Source organism: Rhamphochromis sp. 'chilingali', assembly GCF_963969265.1.
Source record: "Rhamphochromis sp. 'chilingali' genome assembly, chromosome: 18".
NCBI lineage: Eukaryota > Metazoa > Chordata > Actinopteri > Cichliformes > Cichlidae > Rhamphochromis > Rhamphochromis sp. 'chilingali'.
Window position 1 is genome coordinate 33,676,575 of NC_137945.1, and position 27,740 is coordinate 33,704,314.

At 41.7% G+C, this 27,740-nt stretch overlaps 1 protein-coding gene across 1 annotated transcript in view; it reads left to right on the forward strand.

Moving 5' to 3' along the window:
• Positions 1 to 11,573, forward strand: part of plppr5b (phospholipid phosphatase related 5b) — a 130,072-nt gene extending 118,499 nt beyond the window's left edge. Inside the window, exon 8 of the mRNA XM_080864863.1 lies at positions 10,643 to 11,573. Coding sequence (XP_080720989.1) covers positions 10,643 to 10,672 — 30 coding nt within the window. The 3' untranslated portion in view covers positions 10,673 to 11,573. The remainder of the gene's footprint in view (positions 1 to 10,642) is intronic.
• Positions 11,574 to 27,740: the final 16,167 nt, after the last annotated feature.

Here is a 27,740-nt window from a genome sequence, read left to right on the forward strand (position 1 = left end):
AGAAGTTTTCAAGGATTTACAAAGCTGAACCATTTTCAGCCCACAGAAGCTGTTTAAAACTGAAGCATGACAGCAGTCGGAATAATTTACTGAGGAAGAAATTTAGGAGTTGCTACAACCCCAGTTCCAGAAACTTAAAATTAAAAGAAAATAAAAATAGTAGAGTGCGGTGATTTTTTTTAATACCATAAAATACTTCTCAGAGGTATTTTATGGTATTCAATATTTTTGGCCCTGTTGCACATGTGCCAAAAACCAAAAACTTTTGGAGCCCCCATGATCTTCAGGGCTCCCTCAGGCAGCAATTCATTTAAAAGGCACGATTCTGCCATGAATCAGAATCAGAATCAGAAAGGGGTTTATTGCCAAATGTTGAGCAGGTTTACAACATTAGGAAATTGCTGCGGTGCTTCAGTGCAAACATAGTGTCATAAATAGCACTTAAATAGACATGAAAAAATAAAAGAATAAGAATTAAAAGTGCTACGTAGAAAGATATGTGCATGAGCTATACATGAGATATATACATGAGAATAAGAATTAAGAGTGCTACGTTGAAAGATATATACATGAGTGCAGGTGGTGATCAGTGCCAGACATGGAATGATGCAGTGAACACAGCGTAGGGTCATGTGTTAGTGGTGGGAACAGTCATACGTTTATTGTTCATGTGTCCAACAGCAGAGGGGAAGAAACTGTTCTTATGGCGAGAGGTTCTGGTGCGAATGGACCGGAGCCTCCTGCCTGAGGGGAGCAGGTCAAACAGACTGTGTCCAGGCTGAGAAGGGTCAGCTGAGATCTGAGCTGCACGCCGCAGTGTCCTGGAGGTGTACAGGTCCTGCAGAGATGGGAGTCTGCAGCCAATCACCTTCTCAGCAGAGCGCACAACACGCTGCAGTCTCTGTTTGTCCCTGATAGTGGCTCCAGCGTACCACACGGTGATGGAGGAGGTGAGGATGGACTCGATGATTGCAGTGTAGAACTGCATCATCGTCCGTGTTGGCAGGTTGAATTTCTTCAGCTGCCTCAGGAAGTACATCCTCTGCTGGGCTTTCTTGATGACGGAGGTGATGGTGGGCTCCCACTTCAGGTCCTGGGTGATGGTGGTACCCAGGAAGCGGAATGAGTCCACAGAGGTGATGGGGGTGTCAGTCAGGATGATGGGGGGGAGTGGGGCTGTGTGCTTCCTGAAGTCCACAATAATCTCCACTGTCTTCTGGGCATTCAGCACCAGGTTGTTGTGGCTGCACCAGGACACCAGACGTTCAACCTCCCTCCTGTAGGCAGACTCATCCCCGTCAGAGATGAGCCCAATAACGGTGGTGTCATCTGCAAACTTGATTAGCTTGACAGACTGGTGGGTGGAGGTGCAGCAGTTGGTGTACAGGGAGAAGAGCAGAGGAGAAAGAACACAGCCCTGAGGGGAGCCGGTGCTGATGGTCCGGGAGTCCGAGACATTCTTTCCCAGCCTCACATGCTGCTTCCTGTCCATCAGGAAGTCAGTGATCCACCGGCAGATGGGATCAGGCACATTCATCTGGGAAAGCTTGTGTCGGAGATGGTCTGGAAGGATGGTGTTGAAGGCAGAGCTGAAGTCCACAAACAGGATCCTGGCGTAGGTTCCTGGGGAGTCCAGATGCTGCAGGATGAAGTGTAGGGCCATGTTGATGGCGTCGTCTACAGACGTGTTGGCTCTATATGCAAACTGCAGGGGGTCCAGGAGGGGGGCCGTGAGGGTCCTGAGATGGGAGAGAACTAGGCGCTCAAAAGACTTCATGACCACAGATGTCAGAGCCACGGGTCTGTAGTCATTTAGTCCAGTGATCCTAGGTTTCTTGGGGACAGGGATTATGGTGGAGGACTTGAAGCAGGCAGGCACATGACATGCCTGCAGTGAGGAGTTGAAAATGCCAGAAAACACTGGGGCCAGCTCGTTTGCACAGTGTCTGAGGGTGGCAGGAGACACGCCGTCTGGGCCGTGATGCTGCACAGTGGGAAACATAATCCCAATTCGACTTTTAGAGACATGTTACTGCCTCAAATTGACTGAATGAATAAGGACTACAAGAGAAGTGTGCTTGTCGGTGGGAGAAGGTAATGTCGAGCAGGGGATATGCATCCATCAAGATAGAAATATGCAATATGGTAGAAAATGCAGAAACCAGATAGACGAGAAGCAGGTCAGACGAGGGGCTCCAAAAGCTGGGGGAGCAACCACAGTGCTGCAGGACCGAGCTGAATCATCTGAAACAGGTGAGGAAAACCCTGGGATGGAGAAGGTACCCAAACAGATGACCGAGGCAAACGGCAAAACCTTAATGCTTTGCAGCAACTGTTGGAGGTGATATATAAGGGAACTGCCAAGAGCAAGCTCAACAGCCTTTGGAAGTTCATCTTCGAGGTCTGCAGAGAGATGTTTGATGAGCTTAGGAGGAGTGAGCCCACAGCCCCAAGGAAAGGCAGAAGAGAGAGAGATGGAACAACTGACCAAAGACTGACGCCAACTCCGTCGCAACTGTAGGAAAGCGGCACACCATGACAAAGCCAGCTTGAAGGAGCTGTGGGACAAGCTCAAACAAAATCACGCCAGGTTGCAGAGAGTGGAGAGAATTGGAAAGAGAAGGACAAAATAAGAGAAAGAGAGAACTAGAGCTTCATCAGGGATCCCTTTGGGCTTGCTTGAGAGTTGCTGGATGAAAAGAGGATTGGCAACCTAATCATCAATAAGGAGGCGCTGGAGTGATACATCAAGAAGCAGGAACTCCAGCAACACTTGAGGGAAGATGAACAACTTTAATAATTGACCAACGCGTTTCGGCTTGTGGCCTTCATCAGGGTCATAGTAAAACATTGTAAAAAATTGCTTAAATATAAGACAGGAAACAGAAAAAAATTCTAATTAACCAGTCAAAACTTCATAGATAGGTCAGCTGAAATACACTCAAAAAAATGAAATTGGGTGGTTGTTAAATTTACAAAATTCACTGCACTGCACTGTCAAAGCACCCAAGAAGGTCTTGGGTTCAAATCTGCAATCTGGCCAAGTTTGCAGTGGGTTCTCTCTGGGTACTCTGGTTTCCTGCCACAGTTAAAGTCATGCAGTAATTAGGGTTAAGTTAATTGGTGTTTCTAAAATATCTGTGAACATGAGGGCAAATGGTTGTCTGTCTCTCTGTGATAGACTGGTGACCTGTCCAGTATTCTGACTCCCACCCTGTCACATCTGGGATAGGTCCCAGCCTCACTGCAACCCTGGTAAAGATAAGAGGACGGATGGAGTGCAAGTTATTATAAAACCATTAACATTTTATGTTAACCAGACTCTAGACTTTGTTGAACACTCCAAAAAAATAACTCTTTAAATGAACTTAATATAAATGGATTAATAAATGGATTTCTATTACGAATAAGCATGTTTTGTTGCACTAACGTCATTTGCATGGGTTGGATCAAATCAATTAAATTAAGTTGGACACAACTGTAGTAAAACAGTTGATTCATCATTAATTAATCAAGTTAGTCCAACTCAAGTACATTAAGTTGGAATAACAGAATTGCATAATGATAAAATAAAGCAATTTAATTACGTGGAAATTCTTTGATTTTTTTTTTATGTTCATTCAAAGAGTTATTTTTTTGAGTTTGAACTTAGAAAACAAGATTACATCATAACATGGGAACACATTTGTTAAAAGATCCTTATTTATGTCTCTAAAATGTAAAATCTAGACTTAAAATGTGGACTTAAAGTGAGATGTCTAGAACGCTACTCCTTCTTTGGTTAAAATAATAAAAAAAAAAAAAAAAAAAGGGGTGTTGTTCATAAAAACTCATTGATAGAAAAGTCCTCATTCATACCTCAGGGGTGCAGACTCTTAAAACAGAATATCCAAAATGCTTCTCTTTTTTCAGATAAAATTTCTATTGGCACCTCTTTGGCTTAGTTTAATGGCTTCTATGCCTAGGAAAAATAATGGTGAATTTGGATGTTTATCATTGAAGTGTCTTGCAACAGGGCTGGTTAAATCATTCCTCTTGATCGAGCTTCTGTGTTTGTTAATTCGATCCTTCAGAGGGTGGGATGCTATATATATTTTATTGCATGGGCACTGTATCATGTAGATTACATTTTTAGTTCTGCATGTGATAAAGCCCTTTATGGCAATGGTTTTGTCACCTATAGGGTCTTTGAATGATTTAACATTTTTGGTGTATTGACAATTAATGCCATGTCCAGAAAGTTAATTTCTTCAGTACTGTAATTGAGGGTGAAACGTAAGCCTGCAAAGTGTCCATTAAGGAATTCTACAAACTTTAGTAATATAGAGACTGGTCCTTTCCAGAGTAGAAACACGTCATCTATATAACGTTTCCAAGACACAATGAATGATAAATAAGGGTTATTTTGGTGATTATATAGAATTTGTTCTTCCAGATGACCAACAAAAAGGCAGGCAAAACTGGGGGCCATTTTGGTTCCCATTGCAGTGCCAGAGATCTGAAGGTATGGTGTGTTGTTAAAAAAGAAATAGTTCCTTTTAAGGACAAAGGCAGCCAGCCTTGTTAGGATGGAACTAGATGGTAGTTTAGTAGACCTAGTCTCAAGGAAATGCACGCTTTTTTTTTTTTTAAATTATTATCATTTCAACCAAAGAAGGAGTAGCGTTCTAGACATCTCACTTTAAGTCCACATTTTAAGTCTAGATTTTACATTTTAGAGACATAAATAAGGATCTTTTAACAAATGTGTTCCCATGTTATGATGTAATCTTGTTTTCTAAGTTCAAACGTGCTTTTACCATTAAAGACTGTCCTTTTTTTTTTCTTTCTTCTGTGTATATTCATAGCACTCCTTCTAATGCATTTCATGCATGTGTTATTTTCAGGCATATGGGGGTTATGTCACCCCCCTCCTCCTCATCAGTAATGATCTAGTCCGGTATTTACTTGGGCGTGAGCCAATTAACCAATACCTACCTATTATATGTCAGCTGACCTATCTATGAAGTTTTGACTGGTTAATTTGAAATTTTTTCTGTTTCCTGTCTTGTATTTAAGCATTTTTTACAATGTTTTACTATGACCCTGATGAAGGCCACAAGCCGAAACGCGTTGGTCAATTATTAAAGTTGTTCATCTTCCCTCAAGTGTTGCTGGAGTCCCTGCTTTGTGAATTCTTTCATCCTCTCCATGCACCTTGGAAACAGGTGAAGTTGTGCCAGAAAAAGAAGTGGAGGAAAGTTTCACAAGTTTTATAAAAACTGCCCCCAGGTGCCCAGAGCACTGTGGAAGTTGATTTAAAAAAAAAAAACAGCCAGGAGGGAGCAACAGGTCCCTTCAAAATTGAAGCAACCTGCACAGGTGCTTCACTGTGGAGTGCTTCACGCCACAAGGACAACAAGGAATAGCTATAAGATATGTCATCTTATGTTTCTGTACACTATGCCGGCCACTTGGTTATGGCGTTCCATGTATGCCCTGCCTGCTAGCATCTTGCACCCTGCTGTTATGTGCTGGATTGTCTCAGGAGCATCTTTACACAGCCTGCACCTGGGGTCTGGCCAGGTGTGATAGGAACAAGCTCTGAGCACAAGCTCCATAGAGGCTGGGGTCTGTGCTGCCATGATTAGTGCCTCTGTGCTGTCTTTCAATCCAGCTTTGTCCAGCCACTGGTAAGATTTCTGTCAGCCACCTCCTCTATTTGCTGGTGTTACATACTGTGCAGGGGCCTGTCCTTCCATGATGGTTCCTCCTCTTCTTCCTCATTCTTGGGTTTCTGCTGCCTGAGGTATTCACTGAGCACGTAGTCAGTTGGGGCCATCTTCATGATGTATTCGTGGATGTTCGTTGTCTCATCCTGGACCATGGTGCTGACACTCACCAGTCCCTGGCCTCCTTCCTTCCGCTTAGCGTACAGCCTCAGGGTGCTGGACTTGTAGCCAGTCTTGTCAATGACCTCACTGAGGGGGTTCAGGCCTATGCAGAACAGCAGTGGGGACAGAGCATCTCCTTGGTAGATCGCGCACTTGATGGTGACTTGTGCTATGGGCTTGAAGTTGGCCTCCAGTTTGTCCGCCACATCCCCATTGAGTTCCTGATGAATGATGATCGTCAACTAGTAACTGGTTCATTTGTGCCGCTCAGCGCTCATGGAATACAGTCAGCTTCTTCAGCCAGTAGGCGCAAATCATGTGGGTGCCTGGTGCTATCCAACTCTTCATACTGGAGAACCGTTCTTAGATATCTGCCACTGTGATGGTTACTGGACCCTGTTCAGGGAGGTCGCTGTGATCTGCCCTCAGATCCACTAGCCACTGAGCATTGCTGTTATGGGTTGCATCCTTCTCCCATATGCTCTTCCAGTATTGTTCCGTCTCCAGCCTTGGTGGTGCTGTTCTCATATTGTTACCCTGCCACTGAGAGTATACTTTGGATGGCTCTTTGGAAAACAGATGGTTTATTCTACTGCCTTCGACCTCTCTGGTGTACCTCTTCAAGCGGCTGGCCAAGGCTGTGAGTCGGTGCTTGGCAGTTTCCAAGGCCTCAGGTATGGACAGCTTCCTGTACTTCTTAGGCACCTTCTTTGTCGCACCTTTCTGCAGCGCCGATATTTGGATAACCTCCACCGTGCTACTTTGATCCTAGCCTCTAGTCTCCTTCTCCATGGAGGGTACTGCTTCTTGTGGCTGTTTAACTTGTAGCCAAGCATCTCAGTGATTCAGTGATATATGCTGCTGCATATATATATACATACATACACATATATATATATATATATATATATATATATATATATATATATATATATATATATATACACACACACAGTGGTTCCTCGTTTATCGCTGTAGTTACGTTCTAAAAATAACCCTCGATGGGTCGAATCCACGAAGTCCACTGTTAGAGAATGAAACCAAAAAGGCACCCACGGCTGCCTTTGATGGTGCAAACGTTTCATCGACACTGTTGTGTTTGTTGGGGAGAAAATTTACAAACATGGGCACGTGTTGAAGTGCACTCACTGAGCTTGCTGTGTCTTTTCATTTCCTCTAAGACACTCATTTAAGAGTGAAATATGGAATATACACCACCCCTATCTGATGATTCAGTTCACAATTTCCAGCTGAGAGCTTGCACTTGGCTGCCTGAGAAAGAGCACCAAATCTCACTCTCTCACCTCAGCTATGACAGCCTCTGCGGAAAATTGCCTGCTCTAAAAATAGCACAGTCTAAAGATGCCTGGAAGCTAAACGAGCCACAATAAACTAAATGCCACTGCAGGAAGCAACCTTTGAGTCGCAAAAATGAGACCCACGCTTCTCTCTTCTCTTTTGCTTGAATCTTTAAAGCAGTGACATCACTTTAAGTCTCCAACACAGAGAATAATTTACCTCAAAGATAAATGAGTGGAACAGGCTAATATTTTGTCCTGACCTCTAAATCTACGAAAGCAGATTACCTTTAATACAGTATACAAGGGGAATCCTAATTTTATTAGAAACCTGACCGGAGAAAACTACCAAATATCTCCTCCAATATAAATGCTCATAGGTCTCTGCAGTCAAGGAGGATAAAAGAGAACCATATTAGCTGTACAGTAGAAATGCATCTGTAGGAATGACTGGCTTAGGCTCTGTGTCATAGTCTACTTTCTTAAAGCTCTCCTGGACAGTAACAAGAAGTCTCAGCAGTAATGTTCTAAGCATATGGAACAGTTTTGTTTTCACACTTCATAACAACCAGTCCTCTGGTATCAGACTGACTTTTGATATAATATTAGTCCAATCCAACTTTATTTATATAGCACTTTAAAAACAACAAAGTTGACCAAAGTGCTTTCCAATAATAAAACAGAGATAGCAGTTAAAAACACTAAGCAGACAAAGAAGCAAATATAAATAACAATAAAATAAATACATGAATGAAAAAGAAGATTAAAATAAATCAGTATATATATTAAATAATAAAACATGAGTAAAGTAGACAATAAGATATACAATGAATATGATTAACAAAATAAAAGGATTAAGAGTGACCAACAGCTGACTAAAACTGACTACAGGTTGACTCTGGTACTACTCCTAAAAGCCTTTGAAAAAAGGTGTGTTTTTAAAGTGATTTAAACATTTCAAGAGTTGGTGCATTTAAGTGCAATTCAACCCCACTTTATCTTTAGGTGAAGTCTTTTTTTCCCCAAGCACACCAAACGGGTTTACAAGATAATAGGTCAAAGGTTACCATAGTTGTCATAAGTTTCTTATCCCGACACACTGGGTATCATAATATCCATCCGCATCTTCAAAGGGAAGAAGAAAAGACACATTAGTCTCTTTACATTTAGGCTTTATTATTCCTGCTTTTAGCATAAAGCAATCCATTCGCTGCGATAATGTCAAGGTGTCTATCAAAACACCTGTTGTCCTAATCTTCTGCCTTTTTTCTTTTCTATTGTTCTTCTCAATAATAAGCTAGCCAATAATGCTGTTTTCCTGGGAGCACTATCCCCCAACCAACCTACTGGTGTATTCAGTTACACAATGAGTGTTTTTTAAATTTGATTCAATTCAATTCTGTTTTATTTATATAACACCAAATAACAACAGTTATATTAATTTTGTAAGGTAAACACTCTACAATAATACACAGAAAACAGAGAAACCTGTAACAATCAGATGACCCTGTATAAGCGAGCACTTTGGCGTCTTTTTGGATATGTTTCAAACCACTGCAGCGTAGTACCTTTAATATCTAAAGCATATGCTAATCACCGTATTAAAATATTATGGCCAACAGTATTAGGATAAGCACAGAGATGAGTCTCTGTTAGAGGCCATAAAAAGATCATTTGTAACCTTCACTAAAGCTGTTTCTGTGCTGTGATGGGCTCTGAAACAGTCCAAAGGAAGGAAGCTGTGGTCTACCATCACTGCACAAATCAAAATATTATTACACTGGTGTGATCCCACCTCTAAAACACAGTGGAATGATACCAGATGTTCATATACAGGCTATATTACGAACATATGGAAATGGTAATTAAAGAACAAGGAGGATAATATTAAAACTCTGAGCTGAAGATATCAGTAAATACATACTGTTTATTCTAATAGGAGCAGCAGCTTTTTTTAAAATTGGTTGGTTTTGGTTTTTGGATTTTTGTATTCACTTGTTGGAGTGACACGTGTTTGAAGTCAGGAAAAGTCAGGAAAGGATAAAATCCCGACTGCTACTGCTAAAAATTAGGAGTTTGGAATTACAGCCCTGTTGCACTAATCTCGTGTCACGTCATGCAAATATACCATCTGTTCTATCAGATCTGCAAGACTGATGGAGAATCATTTATAGAGCAGCATCTCTTTTTGTTTAGATGAGAAACATGTAATTCTGTATATCCACTGTGTTTGGTGAGTCTTTAATGCAAAAGAAATTTGCTCTAACAAACCCAGCCTTAAACACAGAAGAGAAAATCATTTAGTCAGAACCACTATAGACAAAAGAAAATAGTTTTTTCCCCAACTATAGAAATGTGTCTTTGGGGACGTAGCTCTGTTCTGGAGAGAGCAGTAGCAAAAGCCTAGCACAGTACACACCAGGCAATGAATGTGGGGGGTGGGTGGGTTGCAAAGCAGTTTGCAGATGTGCAACATTTGTATGCAAGCTAACACAGCTTAAATAGCATGCTGTGTATGGAATTTGGCAATTGAATGTATAGACGGGTATCAGCTGAACCATCAGCTTCTGCAGACTTGCACTGAGCTGTTCTGCACTGTGCACTAAACTGACTTTGTGACCTGCCTGAACTCACCTGACCTTTACAACCACTGTGGCTCATCAGCCTGGATAGCTGAGGTGTGGTTAGCTTAAAGGCGTGGAGGAAAATCATTACTGTAGGAGAAGGTTTAGTTTAACATCTGGATTAATAGTTAGTGAAATCATTTTCCTGACTATGAAAGTCTGAGTTGTGCATCCTTTCCCCTGATTACCTGTGTGGAAAAAAATCATTATGTAGCCGTCCACTTTTTCCGGTGCTCCATAACTAAACATTAGAAAATCCACTTTGCTTGTGGAGAAACTAATTATCTAAATCTAATCTCAACCATCCACTACTTAATCGTTTTAGTGCTTCAGTGGTTCCTAAACAGTGCAGGACTCTATGATACACATTTAGAACCTAATGAGAAGTATTGGAGTGCTGCTTTGATTGGAGTTAATGAGGTCATTTTAAGAGAACAACCTAAACATCCTACACTAGGAAAAGCTTTGCAGGCTCATGAATCAGTCATTTACTAATCATGGTAAATTAATTGCTACTGAAATAACTCTTTTACTCAATTGGAGCTCTCCAATTGCTTCGACACATGGACGCGGTGAGCCAGGGATCAAGCCTTCTGAGTAGTAGACGTCCCACAATGTCAACCACCTAATGAATATGACCCAAAATAAACATGCTTAAATGATCACATATAATGGCTAACTTCACAGGCATTTACTTACATTCAGGTCAAATGCCATTGGTGATGTCTTCTCAGATTTCTACATGTGTATTTAGGAATGCCAAACCAGGTTTATTTTTGAGGCATTCGCCAATTTTTTATGTCTTTTGTCCTGATTTTGTTTTTTTGCTCTTCCTGCCTCTTTATAGAATCACATCGCCTTCGCTGAGGTCACATGATGTGGAATCGGCTGTGCGGCAGACCCACTGGACGTCCACTCTCTTCACCGTCCAATCCAATTATTAAGAGTGCAGCGCTAAACCCATTCTTAGTGTGTGTCTGGTCTGTGGTATGTTGTTCTTTGTTGTCTTTATCAGGCCCCTGTTTTAACTCGCAATTTCTTGTACTCAAAGAAAAAAGGTTTCTTCTGCTTCCATCTATGCACTTATTCTGAATCGTTGTTGGACTCTCGCCTCCCAAATGAAGCCAAGCAGACTGGGAGACTAGATGATCATGTGAAGGACTGGACTGGATACAACATCAGTGCTGCTCAAGTCAAGTACATTATTATTTTATATGTGAAAAAGTATTTTTCCAATAAGATGGTTATAAGGAAAAACTCTCTCTTTCTATATTTTATTACTTCCTTGTGTTGCATCACATTTCTAAAGCAATGCTGTGAGTATTAGAATGTAACTACTGAGCCTGTATTTATCAAATTAATCACAGTGAAAATTTCAACTTAAATCAGTGATAGAAAATAAACAGACTAAAGAGGAAAGGTATACTTTACCAATTCTGATTGCATAAACAGAGTTTCTGAGTATTTAAATGGTAAATGGCCTGTATTTATATAGCGCTTTACTAAGGACCCCAAAGCACTTTACACATCCAGTCATCCACCCATTCATGGGGCAGGGATAGCTCAGTAGGTAAAGTGGTCGCCCCATGATCGGAAGGTCGGCGGTTCGAATCCACTTAACGGCTACCCTGAGGTACCCCTGAGCAAGGTACCGTCCCTACACACTGCTCCCCGGGCGCCTGATTAGTGGGCTGCCCACTGCTTCACTGAGTGAATGGGTCAAATGCAGAGAAAAACAAGTAATTTCCCCATGGGGATCAATAAAGTATCCATTATTATTATTATTCACACACACATTCACACACTGGTGATGGCAGCTACATTGTAGCCACAGCCACCCTGGGGCGCACTGACAGAGGCGAGGCTGCCGGACACTGGCGCCACCGGGCCCTCTGACCACCACCAGTAGGCAACGGGTGAAGTGTCTTGCCCAAGGACACAACGACCGAGACTGTCCAAGCCGGGGCGCGAACCAGCAACCTTCGGATTACAAGGCGAACTCCCAACTCTTGAGCCACGATCACCCGTAAGACAGAAAGCAGCAGTGGTAGACTAGAACGATTGACAGATGCAGCATAAAACTGCTAACGTAGCCCCCACAGTGTCTAAAAAGCAGGGTAATGGTGTTTGGGGGATGTTCTCTCATGCTAGTTTCCAACATTTGGGAAGTCCAGTGTTTTGTTGGACCACACATGAAAATTCTCAGAACTTTGATAAATACAGGCTGAAGTCAAAGGAGCAAATAAGGAAAACTGAAGTGTTTTTCATCATGTCTGACTTCTCCAGCCATCTCACTAAGGGTTTAGGGTACAACAGTCTATGTGTTTATACAGTATACAGTCAGCTGCAACCAATGACAACAATATACACTCTGACTATACTTTGACAAAAGTATTTAGGCTTTCTTAGCTGCACCAGACAATCACCCCTCCCTCTGTTTTTGTTTTGTGTCTGTTTGCCTTCGACTTCGAGACTGCTGCTTTGACTTTCTCCTATAAAAGTTTGTGATATAGTTTTCAAACCTGCCCTCAACACTTGAAAAGTGCCCAGGAGCTGATATACAAAGCAGAAGAGTTCCAAAAAGACTTAGTCCATAACTGACTAAGATGATGAGCAAACTAAATTTTAAGTTATTATTGTTGAATGTTGCCCATACTTTAAAAGTTCCCAAGTTTTTCTTTGTTTCTTGTAATAGTAACCAAATTTAGTATGGTGACTCCATTTATTTCATAGCAAAATCAGCCACCAAAGCAAAAGCAACATGTAATTACAAGATTGGATAAGTAGAAGAAAATGGATGGTAATGATTGATGATTAAGCAGTAAATATTTGGCATTTAGGTTTAATGAATGGCGTGCATCTGCATTAACTGCTTACATCAGAAAAAGACTGTCACATGAAATTTTTGATAAAGACATACTTGAAATGATAAAATATCTAAAGATATCTGTTTTCCTTAACACTACTTTCATCTGTGTTGTCATTGCGGTGTCATTTGTATTGGGACTCGTTCTTCTTTGTAGCAAAACCATTTTGGGCTTTCTTTGGCATTAAAACACACAGAAAATCTTTTGGCCCTTCAAATCTCTATTTTTGTAGTGACAACTAAAGCACTTATTGATGAAGACTGTGAATAAGAATGTTCGCAAAACAGCACTTTAAATCAAGCTATGACTTCCCTCATTGCTAATGAAATGGCCACAAATTTCATAACTGCTTGAAAACAAATCACACAGAATATTTGAGATTTTGAGGAACAAAACCTGCTCAAATGTGTATCAGAAGAGCTGCAACACTGTCCCAGTATGCCAAAAGGTTGATTCTGTTCATCTGGACGTTTTCAGTGGGAGAAACATTTCATCACTCATCCAAATGACTTCTTCAGTCTCAGCTGACTGCAGGGGTGGGCCAATTTTTTGGCGCAGCGTGTTTTGGGGTTTCAAAGACAAAAAAACTCAAATGTTGTGATACTCCTGACACATAAAGGGTTTTTGCATAGGCAGCGGTTGTCCTTCTCTTTTTTTATTTGTTTGTATTTTATTTGTATTTTTTGTATTTTCCTTCTGATATCTGTACCTGAGCTGAGTTAACGCAAACATTTCCCCGTCGTGGGATCAATAAAGTCTTATCTTATCTTATCTTATCTCTCATCTTCTCTACTGGATCATCTGGAGCTTTCTTTAGGCGCCTTTCCAGCTTTGACAAAAGTCCAGCTGGGATAACCACATTTACTCTTCTTGATGTTCTTCTGCCTCCCTGGCTGCTGTGTCAGTGGGGATGGTGTTCGCTCTGTGTTGTAGCGTCCTGATGACTCCCAGTTTGTACTCCAGTGGATGATGAGAGTCAAACCTTAGATACTGATCCGTATGTGTAGGTTTACGGTACACATCAGCGTTTAGATGTCCCCCATTACTGATATTCCCCAACTCTCATGGCTATTGGTCAGTGGTCTCTGATCAGTGGTTGTTGATCAATGCTCATGAAAATTTGCATATTAATGATCAAGGTACTGACCTCCCAGCCTATTGTTCATTGGTGGGCTGGTTTCAATCATTGTGCAAATGTACTGTTTATAAGATTGGGGAAACCTGCAGTCAGCTGAGACTGAAGACGTCACCTGGATGATGACGAAACGTTTCTCCCACTGAAAACATCCAGATGAACAAAATCAACCTTTTGGGATTTACTTACCTGGATGATTGAGCATGCATCAAGACTATCCCAGCATATTCAAAACAAAAGAGAACTGTAAAAACGTATATGTTAAAACTACAAAAAATGCTTATATGTATATCCTTTCAGTCATATTGTAGATTACTGCTTATCTATTTTCTTATGACTGTGCATTGTGTGTGGGTGCGTTCACAATAGATGTTTATTTTATCTCTCAGATAACTGTTATTGCTTCTTTATCTTATTTAAGTAAAACAGAGTATGTTTCATGTTAATGTTCACAATTACACTTACATTTTTATACTCTCTGTTCTATTTATATTTCAGTTCTACTGTGTATCCCATTCCTTAAATGACCTTTTTCTGACAAGGGTTGCAACCTTTTCTAAACTTGTGATTTTTACCTTTTTCCTCCATGCTGTAGTGATTCTTTACTTCTGGTGGACTACTTTGTATGGATGTCATTGCACCTCTTCTGACCAAGTTATTTTTTTATATTATTCATGTTCTGCTTTTCAAAATTCTATTCAATTCTTTTCAAATTTTAAGTTAAAACTGTGACCTTTTACACTATAGAAGAAGTTGTTTACAGCCTTTGAATAAAAAACACTAAAAGGACTCAAATCCCATCTCTTTTTTCTGTTAGGTCTTAATCGTTCTTAATAAAGTATTAATAATCATACTTGATTAATCATACTTGATTAAGACTTTCCTTCAAAGCTTTAATTTTTAAAGACACTTAACTAATAATTCTTTTTTCATCCAGTCCTTGAATCTGCAAGAAAAAGTGTTTTCAAGCGAATATTAATTATATTCAGAGTTTAACCTCTAGGAAGGCAGGGGGGTGCAGGAAATATGGATGTTCTCTGTCCACTTTCTTCATTTGTCCTTCCTGTGTACATTTTGACTATGTGTGTGCATCAAGGACTTGCTAATGACTAAAGGCATAGGCTACAGGATAGCTTCGGCCTGGGAGGAGTGAGGCAGACTGGGACCTGGCATCACGGCATCCAAGCTGAAGGTGTGACCTCTGTCATGCTGGGCAGTTGGATTTCCGTTGCAAAAGGTACCAGCAGTGAGACTGCTGAGTGATTGATGGGCAGCCGGGACTGAGACAGGAGATTGCTGTTGCAGTATGAAACTGGACAGTGAGATCATGCTGTCATAGCAGTCATGCTGGGAATCGAGAACTGGTTTTTGTAGCGAACCGGTTCCTGGTAGTTGAAATCCTTGGAATCGATAGTCTGCTTCGATCTCACTTACCGGTTCTTGTGCTTGCGCTACAATTTACTGATTTCCGTTATCAGAGGATATTGTTATCAAACATAGTAGGGAAGAGTGGATATTACGTTTATTTTTATTGCACAAAAGCATAATGGTAAAGTGCAAACTGCATCCAGGACAGAAACAACTGTATTAAGCTGCTAAGACAACTTCAGCTCTGTGAAAGTACAGTCAGCACGCTAAAGCTAAGCTAGCCAAAACCCAGAGTGACACTAAAGCTGAGTGAATGTTGATCCCAGCCTAAGAGTAGGAGTATCATATGTGCGTCCTTGTCATATGTATGGACTCAAATTGTGGTCATAAATATTTTGTACTTGTAAACCAGGATTTGTATGTGTAAAAAGAATTTGTGTGTGTGTAAAAAAGATTTGTATGTGGACTTATGTGTGAAACTCTGCACTCACTGTTGTGGAAATGACAGTCTTCACTAGTGGGGATCAGTGTTGCCAACTCCTCAGTAAGGAAAATCTCTATTGGTTGTCCTAAAAGTTGCTAGAAGCCGCTAAATGACATCATCGCCTAATTTGCATAATTGATCATGCTAATCTAATTGTAACCTACGTTGTTGGAGAGAGAAATAACATCGTGGAAGAGACATAAAGTGAGTAAAAAACGTCCTAAATGCATTTAGAGTTTATTTAGAACTACAAATTAAATTTCTTTTAGCAATTATTGTTTTCTTTAATGTCACAATTCCAACCCTGCTCCTTTATCCGGGCTTGGACGACCAAAGATGACCCGAAATAGGCACTCTGGTGGAGTTACTTTGTGTGTGTGTGTGTGTTTATATGTAGTTTTAAAACTTGTGATCCACAAAACGGCATAAGAGTAAAAGAAGAACTGACTGCGTTACAGTCAGTGCAGGAGCAGCGGCTTCGCTCATGCGCGATTCATTTGCAGTTTGGACGCATAGGTGTGAACATCTCCTGCCCTGATAGCAGCTGGGGGAGGACTGTCCTCCGCCCGTGAGCGCTTTGGCACAGGCGAGGTGCCCACGGCAGCACCCGCTGCTTTTTGAGAGTAGGAGCGATATGCGCTTTCACGTCAAAAAGTCGGCATAAATAAGTCTCCAATAACACCAGAAAAAGTCACCAGATTTGTCGCTTTTCTTTTCTTTTCTTTTCTTTTTCGCTAAGGGGGTCTGAAAACTCGCTAAATATAGCGACAAAGTCGCTAAGTTGGCAACACTGGTAGGGATAGTTACAAAGCTTTCTTCGTTATGAATTAGAAGATTCATGTTTTTATTGAACATTTGAAGATAAAAAACAAACTCTTGTAGAGAACATAAAGTCAGAGATAGAAACGACAAGGAGCAGGTGCATCTAGTACAGGTAGAGCTGCTGCAAAAACCCACAGAGCCCAGCAGCCAGCGCAACAAATTCTGGATCCTTGGCTTTTAGTTAGCAGTTAGCATTAACAGCACATCCTGCGTCCAATGTCAAAGGACCTTTATGCTGCGCACTGTGACTCACAGCAATGGTCCCGGGTCAGGTCTGACTTTGTGTTAAACTAATCCTAAAGTAATAATGGTATTTCTAACCACTGATATACCACAACTTTATCCTTTCAACATCTACTGACAGTTAGGGGAGCTAACTTTTATCAGATATTAATATAGAGATCCTCCAGCTTCAAACCGTCTTACCCTTCAAGGACCTGCAGTTCAAAAAAGCGCCCCTCCAACAGCCGAATGACAGCAATATCAGGAAGAAGGAACACGAGAAGCTGGAGAAATACCAAGGGCTCAGAGAAGAGCTCGAGAGGATGTGGAGGGTGAAGGTAACGGTGGTCCCCGTGGTAATCGGAGCACTAGGTGCGGTGACTCCCAAGCTAGGCGAGTGGCTCCAGCAGATCCCGGGAATAACATCGGAGATCTCTGTCCAGAAGAGCGCAGTCCTGGAAACAGCTAAGATACTGCGCAGGACCCTCAAGCTCCCAGGCCTCTGGTAGAGGACCCGAGCTTGAAGGATAAACCGCCCACAGGGGCGTGCTGGGTGTTTTTTTAAACCTGATGCTAGAGTCCCACACACCAGGACAAATCCCTATCCATACAGTGGGGCAAAAAAGTATTTAGTCAGCCACCGATTGTGCAAGTTCCCCCACTTAAAATGATGACAGAGGTCAGTAATTTGCACCAGAGGTACACTTCAACTGTGAGAGACAGAATGTGAAAAAAAAATCCATGAATTCACATGGTAGGATTTGTAAAGAATTTACTCGTAAATCAGGGTGGAAAATAAGTATTTGGTCACCTCAAACAAGGAAAATCTCTGGCTCTCACAGACCTGTAACGTCTTCTGTAAGAAGCTTTTCTGTCCCCCACTCGTTACCTGTATGAATGGCACCTGTTTGAACTCATCATCTGTATAAAAGACACCTGTCCACAGCCTCAAACAGTCAGACTCCAAACTCCGCCATGGCCAAGACCAAAGAGCTTTCGAAGGACACCAGGAAAAGTATTGTAGACCTGCACCAGACTGGGAAGAGTGAATCTACAATAGGCAAGCAGCTTGGTGTGAAAAAATCAACTGTGGGAGCAATCATCAGAAAATGGAAGACATACAAGACCACTGATAATCTCCCTCGATCTGGGGCTCCACGCAAGATCTCATCCCGTGGGGTCAAAATGATCATGAGAACGGTGAGCAAAGATCCCAGAACCACACGGGGGGACCTGGTGAATGACCTGCAGAGAGCTGGGACCAAAGTAACAAAGGTCACCATCAGTAACACACTACAACGGCAGGGAATCAAATCCCGCAGTGCCAGACGTGTTCCGCTGCTGAAGCCAGTGCATGTCCAGGCCCGTCTGAAGTTTGCCAGAGAGCACATGGATGATACAGCAGAGGATTGGGAGAATGTCATGTGGTCAGATGAAACCAAAGTAGAACTTTTTGGTATAAACTCAACTCGTCGTGTTTGGAGGTAGAAGAATACTGAGTTGCATCCCAAGAACACCATACCTACTGTGAAGCATGGGGGTGGAAACATCATGCTATGGGGCTGTTTTTCTGCCAAGGGGACAGGATGACTGATCCGTGTTAAGGACAGAATGAATGGGGCCATGTATCGTGAGATTTTGAGCCAAAACCTCCTTCCATCAGTGAGAACTTTGAAGATGAAACGAGGCTGGGTCTTCCAACATGACAATGATCCAAAACACACCGCCCGGGCAACAAAGGAGTGGCTCCGTAAGAAGCATTTGAAAGTCCTGGAGTGGCCTAGCCGGTCTCCAGACCTCAACCCCATAGAAAATCTGTGGCGGGAGTTGAAAGTCCGTGTTGCTCGGCGACAGCCCCAAAACATCACTGCTCTCGAGAAGATCTGCATGGAGGAATGGGCCAAAATACCAGCTACTGTGTGTGCAAACCTGGTAAAGACCTATAGTAAACGTTTGACCTCTGTTATTGCCAACAAAGGTTATGTTACAAAGTATTGAGTTGTATTTTTGTTATTGACCAAATATTTATTTTCCACCCTGATTTACGAATAAATTCTTTACAAATCCTACCATGTGGATTCATGGATTTTTTTTTCACATTCTGTCTCTCACAGTTGAAGTGTACCTCTGGTGCAAATTACTGACCTCTGTCATCATTTTAGGTGGGGGAACTTGCACAATCGGTGGCTGACTAAATACTTTTTTGCCCCACTGTACTCTGAAATTTATCAAACGTACTCTTAAACTTGGAGATGAAATCTGCGAATAAAAGGTTAGGATGCAAGTTTAACACTTGAGCCCACCTCAGTGCATGTCCACACAGCAGCTCCACCAGGAAGGCGATCTTTTCACCATCAGAGGAATATGTGCAGCTCAGTTGTTTGAAGACTAAAAAACATTAAGTCAGAAACCCTCCACATACAGTGGCTTGCAAAAGTATTCGGCCCCCTTGAATTTTCCCACATTTTGTCACATTACAGCCACAAACATGAATCAATGTTATTGGAATTCCACGTGAAAGACCAACACAAAGTGGTGCACACGTGAGAAGTGGAACAAAAATCAGACATGACTCCAAACATTTTTTACAAATAAATAACTGCAAAGTGGGGTGTGCGTAATTATTCAGCCCCCTTTGGTCTGAGTGCAGTCAGTTGCACATATGAGTGCTAATGACTAAATAGAGTGTCTGTGAAGGTTCTCAGTCATCCAGGTCATCGTAGTCAAAGGAGCTTGCAAAGAAAAGCGTCTGGACTTCTTTAAGTTGCTTGAAGACGTTTCACCTCTCATCCGAGAAGCTTCTTCAGTTCTAAGGTCAAATGGTGGAGAGTCCCAGATATAAACCTAGTGGGAGTAACCCCCCCCCCCCCCCCCCCCCCCACAGAGGGACAAAAGGACCCCCTGATGATCCTCTAATCGCCTGAGCCAAGGTGTGAAACTGGGTGTGGGTCCCAATCAGCCAGAGTTTCGGGTGAGTTCATTGTGAAACCTGGCCCCACATTATCATGCGAATTCCTGAGGTCAGATGGCCCAGGATGTGAGTGGGCGTTAAGGCGTCTGGGAAAGGATCTCAAAACTGGATTATAGATGGCAGAGAGTTGGTGTCTGTTCAAAGATGGTCGCTCACAGTGGACATAGATGGCCATAGATGGCCATAGAACGCCAAAACACAGACTTAACAATGTGGTGTATGCTGTACAGTGCAGCGAGGAATGCTCAGACCTCTACATTGGAGAGACCAAACAGCCACTTCACAAGCGCATGGCACAACACAGAAGAGCCACCTCCACAGGACAAGACTCAGCAGTCCATCTGCATCTTAAGGTCAAAGGTCACTCTTTCGAGGATGCCAATGTTCACATTTTGGACAGAGAGGACAGATGGTTTGAAAGAGGAGTGAAAGAAGCCATCTATGTCCACTGTGAGCGACCATCTTTGAACAGAGGCGGGGGTTTACGACACCAACTCTCTGCCATCTATAATCCAGTTTTGAGATCCTTTCCCAGACGCCTTAATGCCCACTCACATCCTGGGCCATCTGACCTCAGGAATTCGCATGATAAGGTGGGGCCAGGTTTCACAATGAACACACCCGAAACTCTGGCTGATTGGGACCCACACCCAGTTTCACACCTTGGCTCAGGCGATTAGAGGATCATCAGGGGTCCTTTTGTCCCTCTGTGGGGGGTCACTCCCACTAGGTTTATATCTGGGACTCTCCACCATTTGACCTTAGAACTGAAGAAGCTTCTCGGATGAGAGGTGAAACGTCTTCAAGCAACTTAAAGAAGTCCAGACGCTTTTCTTTGCAAGCTCCTTTGACTAATTAGAGTGCACCTGTGTGTAATCTAATGTCAGTACAAATACAGCTGCTCTGTGACGGCCTCAGAGGTTGTCTAAGAGAATATTGGGAGCAACAACACCATGAAGTCCAAAGAATGGCCTGTATTTTTGGCCTGTATTTATATAGCGCTTTACTAGTCCCTAAGGACCCCAAAGCGCTTTACATATCCAGTCATCCACCCATTCACACACACATTCACACACTGGTGATGGCAAGCTACATTGTAGCCACAGCCACCCTGGGGCGCACTGACAAAGAACACACCAGACAGGTCAGGGATAACGTTATTGAGAAATTTAAAGCAGGCTTAGGCTACAAAAAGATTTCCCAAGCCTTGAACATCCCACGGAGCACTGTTCAAGCCATCATTCAGAAATGGAAGGAGGATGGCACAACTGTAAATCTACCAAGACAAGGCCGTCCACCTAAACTCACAGGCCGAACAAGGAGAGCGCTGATCAGAAATGCAGCCACGAGGCCCATGGTGACTCTGGACGAGCTGCAGAGATCTACAGCTCAGGTGGGGGAATCTGTCCGTAGGACAACTATTAGTCGTGCACTGCACAAAGTTGGCCTTTATGGAAGAGTGGCAAGAAGAAAGCCATTGTTAACAGAAAACCATAAGAAGGCCCGTTTGCAGTTTGCCACAAGCCATGTGGGGGACACAGCAAACATGTGGAAGAAGCTGCTCTGGTCAGATGAGACCAAAATGCAAACACTATGTGTGGCAGAAAACTAACACTGCACATCACTCTGAACACACCATCCCCACTGTCAGATATGGTGGTGGCAGCATCATGCTCTGGGGGTGCTTCTCTTCAGCAGGGACAGGGAAGCTGGTCAGAGTTGATGGGAAGATGGATGGAGCCAAATACAGGGCAATCTTGGAAGAAAACCTCTTGGATTCTGCAAAAGACTTGAGACTGGGGCGGAGGTCGGGCATTGTACAGCTACAAGCATTTCACCCCCATGTCATACTGTGTATGGTTGTGTGTGTGTGACAAATAAAATTTGAATTTGAATTTGAGGTTCACCTTCCAGCAGGACAACGACCCTAAACGCGCTATATAAATCCAATCCATTATTATTATTATTATTAAACATAAAGCCAGGGCAACGATGGGATGGTTTAAAACAAAACGTATCCATGTGTTAGAACGGCCCAGTCAAAGTCCAGATCTAAATCCAATCCAGAATCTGTGGCAAGATCTGAAAACTGCTGTTTACAAACGCTGTCCATCTAATCTGACTGAGCTGGAGCTGTTTTGCAAAGAAGAATGGGCAAAGATCTCAGTCTGTAGATGTGCAAAGCTGGTAGAGACAGAACCTAAAAGACTGGCAGCTGGAACTGCAGCAAAAGGTGGTTCTACAAAGTATTGACTCAGGGGGCTGAATAATTATGCACACCCCACTTTGCAGTTATTTATTTGTTTATTTATTTTACTGTCAAACATCACCCGAGATAATGCTTAACATCTCGAGATGGATTCATGGATGGATAGATGACAAGACCAAGGATCCAACATGGTCCTGTCAAGGACGAGGCGGCCACATTAAGTAGCTGTCTCTGTAAAGCTTTGAAGGTGTGCTTTGGTATGTCAGCAACAGATTCTTTAAATCCTGTAAATCGTGAGGTGGGGCCTCCATGGCGTGGACTTATCAAATGCTTGATTGGATTGAGATATGGGTAATTTGGAGCCCAAGTCAACAGCTTAAACTCATTGTTGCACTCATCATTCCTGAACCAACTCTGCTTTGTGACAGGATGCACAATCCCACTGAAAGAGGCTATAGCCATTAGGAAATACTATTTCCATGAAAGGGTGTACATCGCCTGAACCGGTGCTGAGGTAGTTGGTACCTATCAAATTAGCATCCACATAATTGGCACAACCCAAGATTTCCTAGCAGAACATTGCACAAATCATCACACTGTCTCCATCAGATTGCCTTCTTGGTTCCAGGTGTTCCCCAGGTAAGTGATGCACATACTATTCACATGATATAAATGCAAACATGATTCATCAGACCAGTTGTCACTGCTCCTTACAGCAGCGTGAGATGAGTGACTGTATTTTTGCTACTCACGTTTTTTCTATGGGGGAGATCCTGATTTGCCGGTTTATGGGCCTTGCACTTTCTCCAAGAATATCAGCTTAGTGTGAAACCTGGGATTGTTTAGTTGAACACAAAGTAAACAGAGTAAATTTTCATTCTATTTCAATAAATATACTTTTTGTGACATTTGTGTTTGGTGGTGTGTCTTGTGATTTTTCTGATGTGAAATATGTGTTGTAGCTTCAAAGGGTTGGGCAACACTGAAAAATAAGACTGCATATAAAAAATATAGTCACAAGCATTTTAAGGAAGTTCAGGAATTTCCCTTTCACTGGAAACTCCTAAAAGGCTATCAACAGAACCGAAAAGAATGCCATTATTGTCACTATACAGATGTACAATGAGATAAGGAACAACTCTCCAACTCGGATCACATCATGAAACGTGGATGTCGTATAGCAGGTTGCAAGTCTCCTTTGCTGTCGCCATCAGCTTTCACCTTCTAGTCCTGCCTGATAATAGATTTGAAGTTCTTCCCTCTGTGTGGTCCTTCAGTGTTCTTTAGTGTAATTATTCTGTAAAATTATTGTCTCTGCGTCTTCCTGTTTCAAGTCATTCTCACTTCCTGTTTTTTGTTTTCACTTTTTGTTTTTGTAGTAGTGATTTGTCTAAAATCTAATCATTCTCTAATTTGTGTCCTTCGACCACAGTGGAGTTTTAAGGAATGAAAAAAATATGTAGAGTGATAAAGTCATCTTACAGCAGCGGTATATTTTAAAAAAAAATTATTTAAAAATGTTTTTAATGACAAATATAACAAAATGAAATACAGTAATGTTGTATTACAGTAGTAGTATTTTTGTATGATGTTAAATTTCTGTTATTTTACATTTATTTTATTTTTTTTTAAAGTGAACTCCATAGAAAAAACATGTAGGCTCATGGCCATGAAGTTTGAACATTGTCTCTGACATCATCATTACATATCTAACAAGAAAAACATAAAAACCCAAACTTTTAAATGTCACTTCAGCTTTAATTGAGGAGGTGAAAAAAATAGCTTTAATCTTCACAGTTAGGGTTTTAGTATTGATTGATTGATTAAAATGATTAACATTATGAAACAGTGATAACTGTGGTAGACTACTTTGCTGAAATATCGTCTGTCATCGGTGCTATTTTTTATATTTTTATTTTATTATCTAATCTTGTAAAGAAATATTTGTAAGAAAACTCTCCTTATAAATAAATTATTAGAATAATGGCAGTCAGTATTGTACATAAACATATTCTGAAATACTACAGCAGGGGAAATTAACAGAAGGTATATTATATGATTTCTTTGTTGTCTAAATCTGAACGAGATAAAATGTTCACAGAAATGAATGATCACTTTTTTTTTTTTATCTCATAGCGCAAACACTGATGGGCTAGCCTGTTCTTTCTATTCCTGACATCATGTGAACACTGCATCCCACGCACTGCGCCCTGAGACCAGTGGAGTTCCAGACTGAGAACAAATGTGACATAATAGGGCTTAATGACCGTGGCCCACTCTGATACTACTCAGGCAGCACCGCTTCTCCCTGTTATCTTCTTTTCATTTCATTTGCCTCTTCTGTTCATGTGTCAGTGTTATTTGTGTGTGAGTCTCTATCTCCACTACCTAAAATGTGCCTTTTGTTCTTAGCTGTGATAAGATTTGCATCTCTCGTCTGCAAAAATCATCAGCCTCAGAGCCTTGACAGTTGACAAAACAAGTGAGATTGTGTAGACTGGATATGTTACTGAGTGAGATCAATACATACAGCCTGTGACTCACCAGCCTCAGAGCTCTTGGGGACAAATGACCTCACTGAAAATCTAGATGAGCAGACAGAAAACAAGAGAATTTGTTACTTCCCCTTATAATGGAATTTGATAACGTGTGGCCCTGTTAGAGTTGCTCTATCAAGACAGAATTACATTTATATGGTCCATGATTCAGAGACAGAGAAGAAAAGCATCATCTCCAGTGTTTTGTGTGCATAAACCTGAACTTTTATTTAAATAAATTTAACATTCATGGAAAATTATACATGACTTACCAAGATAAGTTAATGTTAGGCATGTTCTGTTCAATTCAATTCAATTCAATTTTATTTATATAGTGCCAAATCACAACAAAAGTCGCCTCAAGGCGCTTCATAGATACAGAGAAAAACCCAACAATCATATGACCCCCTATGAGCAGCACTTTGGCGACAGTGGGAAGGAAAAACTCCCTTTTAACAGGAAGAAACCTCCGGCAGAACCAGGCTCAGGGAGGGGCGGGGCCATCTGCTGCAACCGGTTGGGGTGAGAGAAGGAAGACAGGATAAAAGACATGCTGTGGAAGAGAGACAGAGGTTAATAACAGATATGATTCAATGCAGAGAGGTCTGTTAATACATAGTGAGTGAGAAAGGTGACTGGAAAGGAAAAACTCAGTGCATCATGGGAATCCCCCGGCAGCCTACGTCTATTGCAGCATAGCTAAGGGAGGATTCAGGGTCACCTGGTCCAGCCCTAACTATATGCTTTAGCAAAAAGGAAAGTTTGAAGCCTAATCTTGAAAGTAGAGATAGTGTCTGTCTCCCGAATCCAAACTGGAAGCTGGTTCCACAGAAGAGGGGCCTGAAAACTGAAGGCTCTCCCTCCCATTCTACTTTTAAATACTCTAGGAACAACAAGTAGGCCTGCAGAGCGAGAGTGAAGTGCTCTAATAGGGTGATATGGTACTACAAGGTCATTAAGATAAGATGGGGCCTGATTATTTAGGACCTTGTATGTGAGGAGCAGGATTTTGAATTCAATTCTGGATTTAACAGGAAGCCAATGAAGGGAAGCCAAAACAGGAGAAATCTGCTCTCTCTTTCTAGTCCCTGTCAGGACTCTTGCTGCAGCATTTTGGATTAGCTGAAGGCTTTTCAGTGAGTTTTTTGGACATCCTGATAATAATGAATTAGAGTCGTCCAGCCTGGAAGTAATAAATGCATGAACTAGTTTTTCAGCGTCACTCTGAGACAGGATATTTTCCTAATTTTAGAGATGTTGCGCAAATGGAAGAAAGCAGTCTTACATATTTGTTTAATATGTGCGTTGAAGGACATGTCCTGGTCAAAAATGACTCCAAGGTTCCTCACAGTGTTACTGGAGGCCAAGGTAATGCCATCCAGAGTAAGAATCTGCTTAGATACCATATTTCTAGGCTTTTCAGGGCCGAGTACAATAACCTCAGTTTGATCTGAATTAAGAAGCAGAAAGTTAGCGGCCATCCAGGTCTTTATGTCTTTAAGACATTCCTGCAGTTTAACTAATTGGTGTGTGTTATCTGGCTTCATGGACAGATAGAGCTGGGTGTCATCTGCATAGCAGTGAAAATGTATGCTATGTCTTCTAATGATGCTGCCTAAGGGAAGCATGTATAATGTAAACAGAATTGGTCCTAGCACTGAACCCTGTGGAACTCCATAATTAACCTCAGTGTGTGAAGAGGACTCTCCATTTACATGCACAAACTGGAGTCTATTAGATAGATATGATACAAACCACTGCAGCGCAGTACCTGTAATACCTACAGCATGTTCTAATCGCTCTAATAGGATATTATGGTCGACAGTATCGAACGCTGCACTGAGGTCTAGCAGGACAAGCACAGAGATGAGTCCACTGTCAGAGGCCATAAGAAGATCATTTGTAACCTTCACTAAAGCTGTTTCTGTGCTGTGATGAGCTCTGAAACCTGACTGAAACTCTTCAAATAAACCATTCCTCTGCAGATGATCTGTTAGCTGTTTGACAACTACTCTTTCAAGGATGTTTGATATGAAAGGAAGGTTGGCGATTGGCCTATAATTAGCTAAGACTGCTGGGTCTAGAGATGCTTTTTGAGTAAACTACAGCTAGCTTGAAGGCCTGTGGTACATAGCCGATCATTAGAGATAGGTTGATCATATTTAAGATCGAAGCATTAATTAATGGCAGGACTTCTTTGAGCAGTTTTGTAGGAATGGGGTCTAAAAGACACGTTGATGGTTTGGAGGAAGTAATTATTGAAGTTAACTCAGAAAGATCAATTGGAGAAAAAGAGTCTAACTTAACATCAATGGTACTAAGAGTAGCTGTAGATAATAGTACATCTGTGGGATGATTACTGGTAATTTTTTCTCTAATGATAAAAATTTTATTTGTGAAGAAGTTCATGAAGTCATTACTAGTTAACGTTAAAGGGATGGTTGGCTCAACAGAGCTCTGACTGTTTGTCAGCCTGGCTACAGTGCTGAAGAGAAACCTGGGGTTGTTCTTATTTTCTTCAATCAGTGATGAATAGTAAGATGTTCTGGCTTTGCGGAGGGCTTTCTTATAAAGCAGCAAACTATTTCTCCAGGCTAAATGATGATCCTCTAAATTTGTGACGTCTTTTGAGCTGCTTTTAAGCATGTTTCTTGTCGTCGTCGTTCCAACACAGTGTGTTTGTTTTGATTTGTAGACCCCGAAAATGGTGCCGTGCTCCCACAATGCATTGCAGCGTGCAAAACAGAATTGTTAAAGTTTTAATTTTAATTTCAATTCAGGTTAGTTTTTTTTTTTTTTGTACGCAACGCAGATTTTCTGTGGGCAGAGACCATGCCAGCAGTGCGCAATTGCGCACGCGCGCAGATTAGAGGGAACATTGTTTCTGACTGTCAAAATTGAATCAAATCGATTATAGAAATCAGTGATGATACCCAGCACTACTGAGTAGCCTAAGCCTGACAGAAAGGGATGTAGCTGTGGGTAATAAGAAAAGATGAAAAGAACTATTGATAACTTTTTGTTAAGGCGTGATCTGTCTGAAATTCATAGCCAATGCTCTGACTCTGAGCCAATATAGTGTATCCAGAAAACAGATTATATGCAGTGATAAATGCACTGCCCAACTGTCCCCTCTCCCCACGGCCTTTCAGCAGCAGGCAGCAGCAAACAGGTCGTCAGAGGAGCCGATGTGATGATTAATGTTTAACATTGTCTACAATATTACCAAAGAGTGCCAACGCACTTTAAGCACAAGCAGTTTTTCAGTAACTTATCTTTTTTGTAGAAATGTGCTCCAAATAAAGAACTTTGTGTTGACAAGATTATTAG